Genomic DNA, 20,359 nt, shown 5'->3' on the forward strand with positions numbered 1-20,359 from the left:
CCTCCAGTTCCACCTTAAAGGGTACTGTATTTACCTCCAGTTCCACCTTAAAGGGTACTGTATTTACCTCCAGTTCCACCTTAAAGGGTACTGTATTTACCTCCAGTTCCACCTTAAAGGGTACTGTATTTACCTCCAGTTCCACCTTAAAGGGTACTGTATTTACCTCCAGTTTCACCTTAAAGGGTACTGTATTTACCTCCAGTTCCACCTTAAAGGGTACTGTATTTACCTCCAGTTCCACCTTAAAGGGTACTGTATTTACCTCCAGTTCCACCTTAAAGGGTACTGTATTTACCTCCAGTTCCACCTTAAAGGGTACTGTATTTACCTCCAGTTCCACCTTAAAGGGTACTGTATTTACCTCCAGTTCCACCTTAAAGGGTACTGTATTTACCTCCAGTTCCACCTTAAAGGGTACTGTATTTACCTCCAGTTCCACCTTAAAGGGTACTGTATTTACCTCCAGTTCCACCTTAAAGGGTACTGTATTTACCTCCAGTTCCACCTTAAAGGGTACTGTATTTACCTCCAGTTCCACCTTAAAGGGTACTGTATTTACCTCCAGTTCCACCTTAAAGGGTACTGTATATACCTCCAGTTCCACCTTAAAGGGTACTGTATTTACCTCCAGTTTCACCTTAAAGGGTACTGTATTTACCTCCAGTTCCACCTTAAAGGGTACTGTATTTACCTCCAGTTCCACCTTAAAGGGTACTGTATTTACCTCCAGTTCCACCTTAAAGGGTACTGTATTTACCTCCAGTTCCACCTTAAAGGGTACTGTATTTACCTCCAGTTCCACCTTAAAGGGTACTGTATTTACCTCCAGTTCCACCTTAAAGGGTACTGTATTTACCTCCAGTTCCACCTTAAAGGGTTCTGTATATACCTCCAGTTCCACCTTAAAGGGTTCTGTATATACCTCCAGTTCCACCTTAAAGGGTACTGTATATACCTCCAGTTCCACCTTAAAGGGTACTGTATTTACCTCCAGTTCCACCTTAAAGGGTACTGTATTTACCTCCAGTTCCACCTTAAAGGGTACTGTATTTACCTCCAGTTCCACCTTAAAGGGTACTGTATTTACCTCCAGTTCCACCTTAAAGGGTACTGTATTTACCTCCAGTTCCACCTTAAAGGGTACTGTATATACCTCCAGTTCCACCTTAAAGGGTACTGTATTTACCTCCAGTTTCACCTTAAAGGGTACTGTATTTACCTCCAGTTCCACCTTAAAGGGTACTGTATTTACCTCCAGTTCCACCTTAAAGGGTACTGTATTTACCTCCAGTTCCACCTTAAAGGGTACTGTATTTACCTCCAGTTCCACCTTAAAGGGTACTGTATTTACCTCCAGTTCCACCTTAAAGGGTACTGTATTTACCTCCAGTTCCACCTTAAAGGGTACTGTATTTACCTCCAGTTCCACCTTAAAGGGTTCTGTATATACCTCCAGTTCCACCTTAAAGGGTTCTGTATATACCTCCAGTTCCACCTTAAAGGGTACTGTATATACCTCCAGTTCCACCTTAAAGGGTACTGTATTTACCTCCAGTTCCACCTTAAAGGGTACTGTATTTACCTCCAGTTCCACCTTAAAGGGTACTGTATTTACCTCCAGTTCCACCTTAAAGGGTACTGTATTTACCTCCAGTTCCACCTTAAAGGGTACTGTATTTACCTCCAGTTCCACCTTAAAGGGTACTGTATTTACCTCCAGTTTCACCTTAAAGGGTACTGTATTTACCTCCAGTTCCACCTTAAAGGGTACTGTATTTACCTCCAGTTCCACCTTAAAGGGTACTGTATTTACCTCCAGTTCCACCTTAAAGGGTACTGTATTTACCTCCAGTTCCACCTTAAAGGGTACTGTATTTACCTCCAGTTCCACCTTAAAGGGTACTGTATTTACCTCCAGTTCCACCTTAAAGGGTACTGTATTTACCTCCAGTTCCACCTTAAAGGGTACTGTATTTACCTCCAGTTCCACCTTAAAGGGTACTGTATTTACCTCCAGTTCCACCTTAAAGGGTACTGTATTTACCTCCAGTTCCACCTTAAAGGGTACTGTATTTACCTCCAGTTCCACCTTAAAGGGTACTGTATTTACCTCCAGTTCCACCTTAAAGGGTACTGTATATACCTCCAGTTCCACCTTAAAGGGTACTGTATTTACCTCCAGTTTCACCTTAAAGGGTACTGTATTTACCTCCAGTTCCACCTTAAAGGGTACTGTATTTACCTCCAGTTCCACCTTAAAGGGTACTGTATTTACCTCCAGTTCCACCTTAAAGGGTACTGTATTTACCTCCAGTTCCACCTTAAAGGGTACTGTATTTACCTCCAGTTCCACCTTAAAGGGTACTGTATTTACCTCCAGTTCCACCTTAAAGGGTACTGTATTTACCTCCAGTTCCACCTTAAAGGGTTCTGTATATACCTCCAGTTCCACCTTAAAGGGTTCTGTATATACCTCCAGTTCCACCTTAAAGGGTACTGTATATACCTCCAGTTCCACCTTAAAGGGTACTGTATTTACCTCCAGTTCCACCTTAAAGGGTACTGTATTTACCTCCAGTTCCACCTTAAAGGGTACTGTATTTACCTCCAGTTCCACCTTAAAGGGTACTGTATTTACCTCCAGTTCCACCTTAAAGGGTACTGTATTTACCTCCAGTTCCACCTTAAAGGGTACTGTATTTACCTCCAGTTCGAGGGCCGGACCCGGTGGCGCCCATCTAAATAGACTGTTGATAAGTAAACATGTAATAATGTGAGGGGACAAATTCATATATTGAACCCTTTATGTTCTACATATTCCAGATATAGCTTGTAGTGAGCAGAATGTGTCCCCTCCCTATAGCTTGTAGTGAGCAGAATGTGTCCCCTCCCTATAGCTTGTAGTGAGCAGAATGTGTCCCCTCCCTATAGCTTGTAGTGAGCAGAATGTGTCCCCTCCCTATAGCTTGTAGTGAGCAGAATGTGTCCCCTCCCTATAGCTTGTAGTGAGCAGAATGTGTCCCCTCCCTATAGCTTGTAGTGAGCAGAATGTGTCCCCTCCCTATAGCTTGTAGTGAGCAGAATGTGTCCCCTCCCTATAGCTCATATGGAAAAACATTGATAAACTGACTAGAAAAGGCCATGTCAAGAATGGTGACCTTCCACTGAAGGTAGATGGAAGGCCATGTCAAGAATGGTGACCTTCCACTGAAGGTAGGTGGAAGGCCATGTCAAGAATGGTGACCTTCCACTGAAGGTAGGTGGAAGGCCATGTCAAGAATGGTGACCTTCCACTGAAGGTAGGTGGAAGGCCATGTCAAGAATGGTGACCTTCCACTGAAGGTAGATGGAAGGCCATGTCAAAAATGGTGACCTTCCACTGAAGGTAGATGGAAGGCCATGTCAAGAATGGTGACCTTCCACTGAAGGTAGGTGGAAGGCCATGTCAAGAATGGTGACCTTCCACTGAAGGTAGATGGAAGGCCATGTCAAGAATGGTGACCTTCCACTGAAGGTAGATGGAAGGCCATGTCAAGAATGGTGACCTTCCACTGAAGGTAGATGGAAGGTCATGTCAAGAATGGTGACCTTCCACTGAAGGTAGATGGAAGTATCCAAGACTCTCACCCATTGCAACGACTGTCACCAGGTTCTTAACCTAGTGATGACAAATGAATGGTGCATAAACGCATATCCTCTGTGAGCAACTGCAGACCAATCAGCATCCTCCCTGTCATCTTGATGTGAGCAACTGCAGACCAATCAGCATCCTCCCTGTCATCTTGATGTGAGCAACTGCAGACCAATCAGCATCCTCCCTGTCATCTTGATGTGAGCAACTGCAGACCAATCAGCATCCTCCCTGTCATCTTGATGTGAGCAACTGCAGACCAATCAGCATCCTCCCTGTCATCTTGATGTGAGCAACTGCAGACCAATCAGCATCCTCCTGCAGAGGAAGTGGTAATGGAAGAGCTAACAACCCACCTGAATATGGGTAGCTTTCTCCTTCACCCCATGCAGTTTGTGTTTAGGCTGAACCTCTCAACAGAGACAGTATGTTGCTATCTCCTAGAGGTGAACCAGGCCAAGCTGGACCAAGGGGGCGTTGTAGGTGCAGTTCTCTTCAGAAAGTCCTTTGACACAATTAACAACAATGTCCTCCTCTCCAAGCTATCCAACTTCAACATCTCATCAAGCGCTTTAAAATGGATTGAGTCTTATCTGGCAGACCGGATGCAATGTGTTGGGATTAAATGGTGACCTACCATCACCAAGGGACCACACTGTAGGAGTGCCACAGGGGTCGATCCTGGGCCCTTTTTTATTAATGACCTTCAATCTGTCTACCAGGGCGTGGATATTCAAATGTATGTGGATGATACATTTATTTATACACATGGCAAAAATGCTGATGAAGTGGCAAGCAAATTAACGGCATCATTGGCGAAAGTGGCTGAAAGGCTCAAGCACTACTGCCTCACCCTCAATGTGGGAAAAACGATAGCTATGTACTTCTCCACAAGACTAAACAAACAGGCTTACTGCTGGACATACTCATCCACTGACATTTCTTTTTTAACATTCACTGAGTTTAAATATCTGGGCATTATCCTAGACCCTACTTTGAACTGTAAAAACACATTAAAAAAGATACAGCATAGTCTTCTCACCAATGTTCAATAAATCAGGAACTCACTCTCTACAGAGGCAGCCAAGATGGATTTACATGCAATGATCTTCTATCAAATCAAATCACATTTTATTTGCCACATGCGCCGAATACAACAGGTGTAGACATTACAGTGAAATGCTCACTTACAGCCCTTAACCAACAGTGCATTAATTTTTTTATAAAAAAAAGTTAAATAAAACAACAACAAAAAAGTGTTGAGAAAAAAAGAGCAGAAGTAAAATAAAATAACAGTAGGGAGGATTGAGGATCCCGTGTTGAGGATCAGCGTGGCAGATGTGTTGTTACCTACCCTTACCACCTGGGGGCAGCCCGTCAGGAAGTCCAGGATCCAGTTGCAGAGGGAGGTGTTTAGTCCCAGGGACCTTAGCTTAGTGATGAGCTTTGAGGGCACTATGGTGTTGAACGACTATGGTGTTGAACGCTGAGCTGTAGTCAATGAATAGCATTCTCACAAAGGTGTTCCTTTTGTCCAGGTGGGAAAGGGCAGTGTGGAGCGCAATAGAGATTGCATCATCTGTGGATCTGTTGGGGCGGTATGTAAATTGGAGTGGGTCTAGGGCAGGGTTCTTCAATTCCGGTCCTGGAGGGCCGAAACACCTCTGTTTTTCATCCTCTCCCTCTAATCAGGGGCTAATTCAGACCTGGGACACCAGGTGAGTGCAATTAACTACCAGGTAGAAATAAAAAACAAAAGTGTTTCGGCCCTCCAGGACCAGAATTGAAGAACCCTGGTCTAGGGTTTCTGGGATAATGGTGTTGATGTGAGCCATGACCAGCCTTTCAAAGCACTTCATGGCTACAGACGTCAGTGCTACGGGTCGGTAGTCATTTAGGCAGGTTATCTTAGAGTCCTTGGGCACAGGGACTATGGTGGTCTGCTTGAAACATGTTGGTATTACAGACTCAGTCAGGGACATGTTGAAAATGTCAGTGAAGACACAGCACATGCTCGGAGTACACGTCCTGGTAATCCGTCTGGCCCTGCGGCCTTGTGAATGTTGACCTGCTTAAAAGCCTTACTCACATCGGCTACGGAGAGTGTGATCACACAGTCGTCCGGAACAGCTGGTGCTCTCATGCATGCTTCAGTGTTGCTTGCCTCGAAGCGAGCATAGAAGTGGTTTAGCTCGTCTGGTAGGCTTGTGTCACTGGGCAGCTCGCGGCTGTGCTTCCCTTTGTAGTCTTTAATAGTTTTCAAGCCCTGCCACATCCGACGAGCATCAGAGCCGGTGTATTACGATTCAATCTTAGTCCTGTATTGACTCTTTGCCTGTTTGATGGTTCGTCGGAGGGCATAGCGGGATTTCTTATAAGCGTCCGGGTTAGAGTCCCGTTCCTTGAAAGCGGCATCTCTACCCTTTAGCTCAGTGCGGATGTTGCCTGTAATCCATGGCTTCTGGTTGGGGTATGTACGTACGGTCACTGTGGGGACAATGTCATCGATGCCCTTATTGATGAAGCCAGTAACTGATGTGGTGTACTCCTCAATGCTATCTGAAGAATCCCGGAACATGTTCCAGTCTGTGCTAGCAAAACAGTCCTGTAGCTTAGCATCTGCGTCATCTGACCACTTCCTTATTAACCGAGTCACTGGTGCTTCCTGCTTTAGTTTTTGCTTATAAGCAGGAATCAGGAGGATAGGGTTATGGTCAGATTTGCCAAATGGAGGGCGAGGGAGAGCTTTGTATGCGTCTCTGTGTGTGGAGTAAAGGTGTTCTAGAGTTTTTTTTCCTCTGGTTGCACATTTAACATGCTGGTAGAAATTAGGTAGAACGGATTTAAGTTTGCCTGCATTAAAGTCCCCGGCCACTAGGAGCGCTGCCTCTGGATGAGCGTTTTCCTGTTTAGTTATGGCCTTATACAGCTCATTGAGTGCAATCTTAATGCCAGCATTGGTTTGTGGTGGTAAATAGACAGCTATGAAAAATATAGATGAAAACTCTCTTGGTAAATAGTGTGGTCTACAGCTTATCATAAGATACTCTACCTCAGGCGAGCAAAACCTCGAGACTTCCTTAGTATTTGATTTTATGCACCAGCTGTTGTTTACAAATATACACAGACTGCCACCCTTTGTCTTACCGGAGTCAGCCGTTCTATCCTGCCGATGTAGCGTATAGCCCGCTAGCTGTATGTTGTCCATGTCGTTGTTCAGCCACGACTCTGTGAAACATAAGATATTACCGTTTTTAATGTCCCGTTGGTAGGATAACCGTAATCTTAGGTCATCTAATTTATTTTCAAATGATTGAACGAAAGTTGGCTAATAGGATTGATGGAAGAGGCAGTTTACTTGCTCGCCGTCGGATCCTTACAAGGCACCCCGACCTACGTCCACGATTTCTCCTGCGAATGACGGGGATTTGGGCCTTGTCGGTTGTCTGTAGGATATCCTTCGCGTCCGACTAGTTGAAGAAAAAATCTTCTTCCAATACGAGGTGATTAATCGCTGTCCTGATATCCAGAAGCTCTTTTTGGTTATAAGAGGCGGTAGCAGAAACATTATGTACAGAATAAATGACAAATAACGCGAAAAAACACACATAATAGCACAATTGGTTAGGGCCGTAAAACGGCAGCCATCTCCTCCGGCGCCACCTTCCCTGTCCTATTGTATCAAGCCAATTAAACATAAATTAAATCTATATAAACAAGCACTTAAGATCCTGGACAGGAAATCACATCATTACCGTCACGGTAATATTCTTGCCAAGTACATTCTGTTCAATTTGGACAACTTTGTTTTTCTCAGATGTCTGTCTAGTTTATAAGATTATCAACAATGTTGCAGCTCCACCTCTGAAAGATTTGGTCATATTAAGCTCGGAACAAAACAGCAGAGTCACCCGGACCTCCACAAGAGGAGACTGTCATTCCTAAAAGAAGGAACAGTCAGCATTCTCCACCTCAGGCATCAGGAAATTGAATTCCCTCCCCTGGACCTTAAGAAGCACTAGTGACTTTAAATCCTGCTCCGTGGAGGTCAAAGCGTGGATCAAGGCGCATCAAGCCTGCTCACATTAACTAATTGTTAATGCACTCAATTCTCAGTGTGTTTTATGTATTATGATGTGTCCTGTATTTATTGTATTATTAGTTGTATTTTATGATTCCTGTATTTGCTTTAATCTGTTATATCTATACTACTGTATGAGTGATGTGAATTTAGCTATGTTTATCTATTTAGTTAGGGACTGCAGATGAAAATTAGCTGTGTTTAGCTAACTCTGGTGGAAACATATTTCACTGTCTGAAATTTGTTTTTAAATTGCACAAGGTCCCTTTAATTAAATTACCACCACCACTACTATAGCTTTGAGCCACAAGCAGAATATGTCCCCTCCCTATAGCTTCTAGTAAAAATAGACTTATTTTCTGTGATTGATTTGTATGGATGAGGAAACTGGACAGTATGACATCAGTAACGTTGATTTCCTCATCCTCTACACACTCGGTAACCCTCTGTCTGTCTGTTGTCTCCAGGGTGAAGGAGCAGTTTCCTGGAACAGAGGTGGACATGTTTGCCCATTTCATAGGCGAGTCTCTGAAGAGGACCAAGGTCAGGGAGTATGTTCCGTCTCAGGAGGAGATCGTAGCCCTACTGACCAGGCAGGAAATGGCTACTACGGTCTATTGCCACGGAGGAGGATCCTGCAAGATCTCCATCAACTCACACACCACCGCTGGAGAGGTACGTGTTACGTTAAGATCGGTGGTGTGGTTCTCAAGAGGTCAAGGTTCGTTAAACCAGCTAATAAAACATAGTCAGAAGAGGGAGCTAACAATTTGAGATTGCCAATCATCTTGCCCAGAAGTGGCCATTTCTTCATTATAACACCATATCTGACAATGTAACCCCCACCAACGTAATCAAAATCCTCCTCTGGACGTATCTCAGCAAAAAGAGGGTAGAGGGAAACGTCTTTACTCTGTTCAGCAATCAGCTGCATCTGAGACATCAAAGTGTCAACTGTAGGGACCCTACCAGCTGCTTAACAGCATCGCCACTCTGCAGAGACACCAACCCATACACATCTGCTTAACAGCATCACTCTGCAGAGACACCAACCCATACACATCTACTTAACAGCATCGCCACTCTGCAGAGACACCAACCCATACACATCTGCTTAACAGCATCACCACTCTGCAGAGACACCAACCCATACACATCTGCTTAACAGCATCGCCACTCTGCAGAGACACCAACCCATACACATCTGCTTAACAGCATCACTCTGCAGAGACACCAACCCATACACATCTGCTTAACAGCATCGCCACTCTGCAGAGACACCAACCCATACACATCTGCTTAACAGCATCACTCTGCAGAGACACCAACCCATACACATCTGCTTAACAGCATCACTCTGCAGAGACACCAACCCATACACATCTGCTTAACAGCATCGCCACTCTGCAGAGACACCAACCCATACACATCTGCTTACAGCATCACCACTCTGCAGAGACACCAACCCATACACATCTGCTTAACAGCATCGCCACTCTGCAGAGACACCAACCCATACACATCTGCTTAACAGCATCGCCACTCTGCAGAGACACCAACCCATACACATCTGCTTAACAGCATCGCCACTCTGCAGAGACACCAACCCATACACATCTGCTTAACAGCATCGCCACTCTGCAGAGACACCAACCCATACACATCTGCTTAACAGCATCGCCACTCTGCAGAGACACCAACCCATACACATCTGCTTAACAGCATCACCACTCTGCAGAGACACCAACCCATACACATCTGCTTAACAGCATCGCCACTCTGCAGAGACACCAACCCATACACATCTGCTTAACAGCATCACCACTCTGCAGAGACACCAACCCATACACATCTGCTTAACAGCATCACCACTCTGCAGAGACACCAACCCATACACATCTGATCCAGAATGCTGTTTAGGAGATCCACCAGGCCCAACCAGAGACGTAATGGGCTGGAGTGCTCCCACAAGAACAAACTGCTATTTCTCTCTCATTTTTCTGTTTCAACTGAAGACACTGAGAAACAATGTGTAATTTCTCACGGCAGTAATGACAAACTGGCGGTAACGAAAAATACAGTTTTCTGCCGATCCTTATCTGTAGAAAAGGACTGAAACCTCGTAGTAGGAGGTGACTTCTCTGGATCGCTCTTTGCGTAGGGATAACTACTGGGTGCTTTGTTTGTGAAGGTAGTTTTATGTGTCAACACAAACTCATCTGCCAGAACTGCAGCTTTCTCAAGAGTGAGATCCTTGTGCTCATAAATGTAGGTAGCAACCCTTTCATCAAGGCAAGTCTTTCAATCCTCAAGAACCTCGATCTCTTGAGAACCACACCACCGATCTAAAAGACATGCTTGTTCCCTTGACAACGCAACATGGCTTTGTGATTCTGTCTTTTGTAATTAACAGAACTGTTGTCCGTATGCCTCTGGGACCAACTCGTATGCCTGAAGAATAGCAGCTTTAACATAATCTGATCTAAAGAGATAAAGCGCCGGACACTTTGAGCATTTCCCACAAGAACACTTTGGAGGGGCAGTGACCAAATGTCTCACAGACATTTTAGGGATGTTGGAATCCACTCAGAGTAAAATATACTGTACATCCAGCTCCCTTTCATTCAAAGGCGGTACAAGTCGGCTGTTCCGACCAAGATCAACCTCTGTTGAGGGTGCAGGACGGCCTGACTGGATTCGGAGTGGCTCTCTTAATCGAATGCATGCTCACGTTCCTGTTCCCTTTCCTTGTACTTTGAGATCCATCTCTCTTAATCTAATGGCATGTCCACGTTCTTCTTGTTCTTGTTTCTAGTCTGGCTGCCCGTTTCTGTTGCTCCAATCTGGTGTGGTGCAGACCCAGTGGAGAGAAGACGCTGTCTGTCCTGCTGAGCTTTGATGCTGCTGTTTCACTTTCCCTTTCTCTTGCTCCATTCCCACGTTCTCTTTCCCTTTCTCTTGCTCCATTCCCACGTTCTCTTTCCCTTTCTCTTGCTCCATTCCCACGTTCTCTTTCCCTTTCTCTTGCTCCATTCCCACGTTCTCTTTCCCTTTCTCTTGCTCCATTCCCACGTTCTCTTTCCCTTTCTCTTGCTCCATTCCCACGTTCTCTTTCCCTTTCTCTTGCTCCATTCCCACGTTCTCTTTCCTTTTCCTTGTGCTCCAGCTCTAATGTCTGTTGTTCCCATGTTGCCTTTAGTTCCACCTCTCTCAGTTGCACGTCTATGGGGTGTACAGTGCCTTGCAAAAGTATTCATCCCCCTTGGCGTTTTTCCTATTTTGTTGCATTATAACTTGTAATCTAAATTGATTTTTATTTGGATTTCATGTGATGGACATACACAAAATAGTCCAAATTGGTGAAGTGAAATGAAAAAAAATAACTTGTTTCAAAAAATTCTAAAAAATAAATAACGGAAAAGTGGTGCGTGCATATGTATTCACCCCCTTTGCTATGAAGCCCCTAAATAAGATCTGGTGCAACCAATTACCTTCAGAAGTCACATAATTAGTTAAATAAAGTCCACCTGTGTGCAATCTAAGTGTCACATGATCTGTCACATGATCTCAGTATATATACACCTGTTCTGTAAGGCCCCAGAGTCTGCAACACCACTAAGCAAGGGGCACCACCAAGCAAGCGGCACTATGAAGACAAGGGAGCTCTCCAAACAGGTCAGGGACAAAGTTGTGGAGAAGTACAGATCAGGGTTGGGTTAAAAAAAAAAGATCAGTAACTTTGAACATCCCACGGAGCACCATTAAATCCATTATTAAAAAATGTAAAGAATATGGCGCCACAACAAACCTGCCAAGAGAGGGCCGCCCACCAAAACTCACGGACCAGGCAACAAAGAGACCACAGCGGAGATTGGAGTATCTGTCCATAGGACCACTTTAAGCCGTACACTTCACAGTGCTGGGCTTTACGGAAGAGTGGCCAGAAAAAAAAGCCATTGCTTAAAGAAAAAAATAAGCAAACATGTTTGGTGTTCGCCAAAAGGCATGTGGGAGACTCCCCAAACATATGGAAGAAGGTACTCTGGTCAGATGAGTCAAAATTGAGCTTTTTGGCCATCAAGGAATACGCTATGTCTGGCGCAAACCCAACACCTCTCATCACCCCATCCCCACAGTGAAGCATGGTGGTGGCAGCATCATGCTGTGGGGATGTTTTTCATCGGCAGGGACTGGGAAACTGGTCAGAATTGAAGGAATTATAGATGGCACTAAATACAGGGAAATTCTAGTTATGCACGCTTAAGTTTTCTGTGTTTTGGTCTTATTTCTTGTTTCACAAGAAAAAATATTTAGCATCTTCAAAGTGGTAGGCATGTCGTGTAAATCAAATGATACAAACCCCCCCAAAATTCATTTTAATTCCAGGTTGTAAGGCAACAAAATAGGAAAATTGTCAAGGGGGGTGAATACTTTGGCAAGCCACACGTGTCCTCTACCACCCCTCTTCATCATCCTCCTTCTCCGGAAGGATTTCCTCCTCCACAGAAGCAGTATAGACTAACTCTTTGACTACTGCTTTCGAATCGGCATTTGCAACTTTGATGTCATAATGCTTTGCAATGACGAGCAGATGAGCCTTCGTACATTTATCTAGCATCTCCCATGGAGGGTTTTCCACAAATGCTTCCAACTTCAAGTCCATGGTTTTTATTTTATAAGCCTGTGTGTTTATGCAGCTTTCAAAATTATTCCACCAATCTTATAAACCCTCAGGGTGGATGTCAGTGACAGAAATTCGACCACTTAGGTGTCTTTTGAACACTCAAATATCTGGACACAGCAGAGCTTCAGAGTAGGTGATTAGAGCGACTACCAACCTAACATACTCATGGGAAACATGAGACGAGCCGGACGAGTCCCCATTTGTTTACGTCCAACCTCGAAACATAAATGGAAAAACCAAAGCCTGTAACATACGATGCTCTGTCTATGTCCCAACAGTCTGTAACATTTTACATCAACTTACACACCACCGCTGGAGAGGTAAAGAAAATGAGTAGTAGCTGTAAAAATACAGTAATTTCTGCCTTGGGCAATCCGGCATTGGTACATCCATTTTCTCCAGCCTGTGTTAATGTGCCTCTGTCCTGCCTGTCCCCAGGTGGTGGAGAAGCTGATCCGAGGCCTGGCCATGGAGGACAGTAGAAACATGTTTGCCCTGTTCGAACACAACAACACCATGGACCGGGCTGTGGAGAGCAGAGTCATCGTAGCTGACGTACTCGCCAAGTTCGAGAGGTGAGCCATCTGGATGATGATGGAGAGATAGATACACAGAGAATAGCCCGGTCCCTGATCTGTTTGTGCTAAGCTTGCCAAACCCCTATGGCCATTGACATGTTGTTGTGTGACGATATGACGATATGAGTTAGCAAGACAGCACAAACAGATCTGGAACCAGGCTACCCACAGAGCGAGAACACAGCCATAGATGACTAACAGATCTGGAACCAGGCTACCCACAGAGCGAGAACACAGCCATAGATGACTAACAGATCTGGGACCAGGCTAGATGACCCACAAACCTCTTGATATTATTACTATAGGGATGTAGCTCAGTTGGTAGAGCATGGCGTTTGCAACGCCAGGGTTGTGGGTTTGATTCCCACGGGGGGCCAGTATGAAAAAAAAAAAAATAGTGTATGCACTAAATCGCTCTGGATAAGAGCGTCTGCTAAATGACTAAAATGTAAATGTATATTTCTGCTAAGACGAGGGTCTGAAATTGGTTTGGTTGATTGACTGATTGAGTGAGTGATCGCTTGACTGATTGGTTCGTTGATTGAGTGGCTGATTGATTGATTGGCTGATTGACTGATTGATTGATTGATTTCCAGGCTGTCAGGCAGTGAGGAGGTGGAGGAGGAGGGACAGTGGAGGCTCTACTTCAAACTCTACTGTTTCCTGGATGTAGAGAGCATGCCCAAGGAAGGGGTGGAGTTCGCTTTCATGTTCGAACAGGTTAGTTCCATTTTGTGCTATTATTAGAAAGCACCTGAGTAGAAAAGTGTCTACAATGTCAAACGGAAAAGTTAAAGAAACAAGAAAATAAAAAAACCTGGGACAAGAGAGGATGTTGAGAGAGAAGTACAAAAATGGAAAACCATACTTTAGTAGCTCAGAAAGTGAAATTGATGAGAATGACATGGAGTTTGAAAGAGTTGAAGAGAGAGAGGATTACGTGTTTTTTTTTTTTATGAAGGAGCGGATTCGGCACTGCAAGGTGTGGAGGCTGATGTTTCTGTGGAGAGTGGGACGAAAGGAAAGGATGACTAATATGATTCTGGCCCAGTGGCTGTTGAGTCGGTGAAAGTAACTCAAAGTGGACTCGTGATAATTTTTTTTGCGTTTCATCCGTCCAGAGGGAACAGGCGCTCTGCACTGTGACTTGCTTTGCTCTCCGGAGCAGGGTGCCGTTGAAATGAGTGATAAATGGCGTTAAGTGTTGAGGAGGATCAACTGAAATGGAAGATTCCTGGTGTCTGTGATGCCCGCTGTTTGGTGCGACGTAGTGTCGGACGGTGTGCAGACCCGGTGGAGAGCGTGGTGAAATAGAGAAGGCACTGTCTGTCCTGCTGAGCTTTGATGCTGTCTTTACCCGACAAAGTCAAGTTAGGATGTGTCAGTTATCCAGTGAGAACTTTTGTCCCAAACCCATTATGGTGTTTTAGGTGCCAAGCTTATGGTCACGTTGCAGCAGTGTGTAAAAGGGAGATTTCTAGATGTGAGAAGTGTGCAGGAAGGGCATGAGACAAAGGAATGTGTAGCAGTGGAGGCTGCTGAGGGGAGGATGGCTCATAATAATGGCTGTAATGGAGTGCAATGGCTGGAATGGAGTGAATGGAATGGTATCAAACACATGAATGTCTTTGATACTATTCAATTCACTCCATTCCAGCCATTATTATGAGCCATCCTCCCCTCAGCAGCCTCCACTGATGTGTAGTATCAGTGGAAAAAGTTGTGTGTGTTAACTGTAGGGGTTCCTATGGTGCTGGAAATCTGAGGTGTCCGGTGAGAGAAAGGCAGGTTGAGGTTGCCAGGATCAGAGTAGTGCAGAAGGCAGTGGGGAGAGTAGGAGAGGAAGGGGTCCAGGGCGAGGGATCCTAGGAGGCTCCCTGTGAGTGGAGAGTAGGAGAGGAAGGGGTCCAGGGCGAGGGATCCTAGGAGGCTCCCTGTGAGTGGAGAGTAGGAGAGGAAGGGGTCCAGGGCGAGGGATCCTAGGAGGCTCCCTGTGGGTGGAGAGTAGGAGAGGAAGGGGTCCAGGGCGAGGGATCCTAAGAGGCTCCCTGTGAGTGGAGAGTAGGAGAGGAAGGGGTCCAGGGCGAGGGATCCTAGGAGGCTCCCTGTGAGTGGAGAGTAGGAGAGGAAGGGGTCCAGGACGAGGGATCCTAGGAGGCTCCCTGTGAGTGGAGAGTAGGAGAGGAAGGGGTCCAGGGCGAGGGATCCTAGGAGGCTCCCTGTGAGTGGAGAGTAGGAGAGGAAGGGGTCCAGGGCGAGGGATCCTAGGAGGCTCCCTGTGAGTGGAGAGTAGGAGAGGAAGGGGTCCAGGGCGAGGGATCCTTAGAGGCTCCCTGTGAGTGGAGAGTAGGAGAGGAAGGGGTCCAGGGCGAGGGATCCTAGGAGGCTCCCTGTGGGTGGAGAGTAGGAGAGGAAGGGGTCCAGGGCGAGGGATCCTGTGAGGCTCCCTGTGAGTAGGCTGAGGCCAATAGAGAGTGACAGGAATAACACGTTTCAGTAAGGTTGGTTTCTTAGCCTTCATAGCCATGGTTATCAGCTGTACCACAGAGATGGAACGTAAATCACAGAAAATAGATGTTGTGGTGGCAGCTGCAGAGAAGTACTTGGGTGTAAGAGATTTTACTGCAGAAGAGTTACAAGGTGTGTTGAACGATAGTGTCCCGTCCGCCCAGGCTGACGGCATCGAGTAGGATCAGATAAGGCCAAAGTAATGGAATAGTGGTCCCGTTTAGCTCAGTTGGTAGAGCATGGCGCTTGCAATGCCAGGGTTGTGGGTTCGTTTCCCATAGGGGACCAGTATGAAAAACTATGAAAATGTATGCATTCACTAACTGTAGGGTTAGTTGGTATAGTGGTGAGGTTTTAATGGGTGTAGGGTTAGTTGGTATAGTGGTGAGGTTTTAATGAGTGTAGGGTTAGTTGGTATAGTGGTGAGGTTTTAATGGGTGTAGGGTTAGTTGGTATAGTGGGGAGGTTTTAATGGGTGTAGTGGTGAGGTTTTAATGGGTGTAGGGTTAGTTGGAATAGTGGTGAGGTTTTACTGGGTGTAGGGTTAGTTGGTATAGTGGTGAGGTTTTAATGGGTGTAGTGTTAGTTGGTATAGTGGTGAGGTTTTAATGGGTGTAGGTTTAGTTGGTATAGTGGTGAGGTTTTAATGGGTATAGTGTTAGTTGGTATAGTGGTGAGGTTTTAATGGGTTTACGTTAGCTTCCGTTTAAGAAACATTTTTCAACAGATTCGGTGGAATGAATACACCCCTGATCAGACGCAAACACAGTTCACTTTCATAGCAGCCACACACAGCAGGGTCCCTTAGATTTTTGGGTAATTCCTTCTCGCATCTACGCGCTCTCCTCCTCTCACCTTTTCCCTTCGCTTGTGGACTTCAGTGCACAACACATCAGCTGTCTGTGACCAGGCGAAAAAACCTTTCCAAGCCAAACCTTCATATCATGACCGCTAACTGCTACACACAGCCTACATCGTTTTCACCATATTAGCTAAAGTAACGTCATAGTCAACATAGCTACTACAACTAACGTGTTAGTAAACCCGCTACAATCATGCAGTACAGTGTACACTTAGCAAGCAGTTTAGCAGTTACACCGGCGGGCCCCGGTGGCAATCAATTAGTAAAACCAAAAGCTTACCTTGACTTGGAAGAGTTCCAGTGTTGGATAGCCATAGCCAGCTAGCTAACATACAGTAGCATCCCTCTCTATTTGAGCCAGGTGTTTGAGTAGGCTAAACTAGCTAGCTGCATTCGCTAGCTAAGTAAGTAAAAGTGAAAGTGAAAAATATATAAATATGTAGCTAGCACTCTCTCTCTTTCTCTCTCTCTCTCACGCTCTCTCTCTCTCTGTCTCTCTCTCCTCTCTCTCTCTCTTTCTCTCTCTCACGCTCTCTCTCTCTCTCTGTCTCTCTCTCTCTCTCTCTCTCTCTCATTCACTCACTCACTCACTCACTCACTCTCTCGCTCTCTCTCTTCTCCTTCATTTTTGAAGAAATGTATTTGTTAATTAACTGTTCAACTATTGTCTCTCTCTCTCTTTGAGTCAACTACTCACCACATTTTATGCACTGCAGTGCTAGCTAGCTGTAGCTTATGCTTTCAGTACTAGATTAATTATCTGATCCTTTGATTGGGTGGACAACATGTCAGTTCATGCTGCAAGAGCTCTGATAGGTTGGAAGACATCCTCCGGAAGTTATCATAATTACTATGGAAGTGGGTGAGAACCACGAGCCTCCTAGGTTTTGTGTTGAAGTCAATGTACCCAGAGGAGGACGTAAACTAGCTGTCCTCCGGCTACACCATGGTGCTACCCTACAGAGTGCTGTTGACCTTCTTTGCAAAACAGTGTGTTTTTAATCAATTATTTGGTGACACAAATATATTTAGTATAGTTTTATCTAAAAAGGATAACTTTTTAAAAGTTTCACTATTTTTATTTTTATGAAATTCACTGAGGACGAATATTGTATATATATTGTAAATATTGTAAAGTGGTTATCCCACTGGCTATAAGGTGAATGCACCAATTTGTAAGTCGCTCTGGATAAGAGTGTCTGCTAAATGATGTAAATGTAAATGTAATGTCCTCCCCTTCCTCCTCTGAGGAGCCTCCACTGACAGGGAGACTGTGATGAGCCTCACACTCCATTACAGTAGGTGGCGGTGTATGCACCTCTCGGTTGCGACCCACCAATACAAATTTAAAGAAGAAGAACAAGAATACGCTCCGCCATTCAATGTTCGTTTTTACTACCTGAACATGGAGACATGCCGTATCATTCTCCCCGCAGCCCATGGAGGCAGTGCTGTCGCTTGGTTCCTTGATCTGATCTATAGCCTATTTTTGCATTGATAACCAAATATATCCTATTTTGCATTGATAACCAAATGTAATCTCAGCGACTGTTCAAAAAGGTATTTTGTTTAGAAGTAATAACTAGTGATATTTGGTAAAACAACTAACGTTAACTAGCCATGTGCTTTTTTCTCCTTGACCAAAACATGACGTTCTATTTTTAGCTGATAGGAGAATGAATACACAAGAAGCCTATCAAACTGGGATAATGTTTTACACCAGCAAGAATAAGGCCAGGGCATACAGTGAGGGAAAAAAGTATTTGATCCCCTGCTGATTTTGTACGTTTGCCCACTGACAAAGAAATGATCAGTCTATAATTCTAATGGTAGGTTTATTTGAACAGTGAGAGACAGAATAACAACAAAAAATTTTGCAAATGGAAGAAACACAAAATAACTGTCAATCTCCCTCGGCCTGGGGCTCCATGCAAGATCTCACCTCGTGGAGTTGCAATGATTATGAGAATGGTGAGGAATCAGCCCAGAACTACACGGGAGGATATTGTCAATGATCTCAAGGCAGCTGGGACCATAGTCACCAAGAAAACAATTGGTATCACACTACGCCTTGAAGGACTGAAATCCTGCAGCACCCGCAAGGTCCCCCTGCTCAAGAAAGCACAAATACAGGCCTGTCTGAAGTTTGCCAATGAACATCTGAATGATTCAGAGGAGAACAGGGTGAAAGTGTTGTGGTCAGATGAGACCAAAATCGAGCTCTTTGGCATCAACTCAACTCGCCGTGTTTGGAGGAGGAATGCTGCCTATGACCCCAAGAACACCATCCCCACCATCAAACATGGAGGTGGAAACATTATGCTTTGGGGGTGTTTTTCTACTAAGGGGACAGGACAACTTCACCGCATCAAAGGGACGATGGACGGGGCCATGTACCGTCAAATCTTGGGTGAGAACCTCCTTCCCTCAGCCAGGGCATTGAAAATGAGTCGTGGATGGGTATTCCAGCATGACAATGACCCAAAACACACGGCCAAGGCAACAAAGGAGTGGCTCATGAAGAAGCACATTAAGGTCCTGGAGTGGCCTAGCCAGTCTCCAGACCTTAATCCCATAGAAAATCTGTGGAGGGAGCTGAAGGTTCGAGTTGCCAAACGTCAGCCTCGAAACCTTAATGACTTGGAGAAGATCTGCAAAGAGGAGTGGGACAAAATCCCTCCTGAGATGTGTGCAAACCTGGTGGCCAACTACAAGAAACGTCTGACCTCTGTGATTGCCAACAAGGGTTTTGCCACCAAGTACTAAGTCATGTTTTGCAGAGGGGTCAAATACTTATTTCCCTCATTAAAAATCTTCCTTGCTTTCACAAAATGAAAAGACAAAAATAAAAAGCTTTGCTATCGCTCTCTTGTGAATGGGAGTGGGACCGGTGAGGATATCATGTTACCAAAAGGTGTCCACTGCTCCAAAAATCCCAATCCACCCACACGCACGCACGCACGCACGTAGATCCATGGAGTGAAGCTTGTAGTAACCTTTATGTAAATACACTGAACAAATATATAAACGCAACATGCAACATTTTCAAAGATTTTACTGAGTTACATTTCATATAAGGAAATCAGTCAATTGAAATAAATGCATTTGGCCCTAATCTATGGATTGTACATGACTGGGAATACAGATATGCATCTGTTGGTCACAGATACCTTTAAAAATAAGTAGGGCCGTGGATCAGAAAACCAGTCAGTATGACTGTGACCACCATTTGCCTCATGCAGCGAGACACATCTCCTTCACATAGAGTTGATTGTGGCCTGTGGAATGTTGTCCCACTCCTCTTCATTGGCTGTGCGAAGTTGCTGGATATTGGGTGGAACTGGAACACGCTGTTGTACACAGTGATCCAGAGCATCCCAAACATGCTCAATGGGTGACATGTCTGGTGAGTATGCAGGCCATGGAAGAACTGGGACATTTTCAGCTTCCAGGAATTGTGTACAGATCCTTGCGACATGGGCCGTGCATTATCATGCTGAAACATGAGGTGATGGCAGCGGATGAATGGCACTACAATGGGTTTAGGAACTTACATTTACATTTTAGTCATTTAGCAGACGCTCTTATCCAGAGCGACTTACAGTTAGTGAGTGCATACATTATTTTAAATTACATTTTTCATACTGGCCCCCCGTGGGAATCGAACCCACAACCCTACCTAAGCCTACATATCAATACATATACACAAACTATCTAGGTCAAATAGGGGAGAGGCGTTGTGAGGTGTTGTTTTATCTGTTTTTTTAAACCAGGTTTACTGTTTATTTGAGCAATATGAGATGGAACGGAGTTCCATGAAATAATGGCTCTATATAATACTGTACGCTTTCTTGAATTTGTTCTGGATTTGGGGACTGTGAAAAGACCCCTGGTGGCATGTCTGGTGGGGTAAGTGTGTGTGTCAGAGCTGTGTGTATGTTGATTATGCAAACAATTTGGAATTTTCAACACATTAATGTTTCTTATAAAAAGAAGAAGTGATGCAGTCACT

General features: G+C 44.8%; 1 protein-coding gene across 1 annotated transcript in view; it reads left to right on the forward strand.

Annotated features, from left to right (window-relative positions):
* The window catches only part of LOC311128774 (unconventional myosin-X-like), a gene marked incomplete at its 5' end in the record, with an annotated part of 49,514 nt that overhangs the window by 19,258 nt on the left and 9,897 nt on the right, over nucleotides 1–20,359 (forward strand). Inside the window, 3 exons of the mRNA XM_084161017.1 lie at nucleotides 8,183–8,390; nucleotides 12,838–12,974; nucleotides 13,574–13,697. Coding sequence (XP_084017143.1) covers nucleotides 8,183–8,390; nucleotides 12,838–12,974; nucleotides 13,574–13,697 — 469 coding nt within the window. The remainder of the gene's footprint in view (nucleotides 1–8,182; nucleotides 8,391–12,837; nucleotides 12,975–13,573; nucleotides 13,698–20,359) is intronic.

This window comes from Coregonus lavaretus (assembly GCF_964263955.1).
Source record: "Coregonus lavaretus genome assembly, chromosome: 5".
NCBI classification, from domain to species: domain Eukaryota; kingdom Metazoa; phylum Chordata; class Actinopteri; order Salmoniformes; family Salmonidae; genus Coregonus; species Coregonus lavaretus.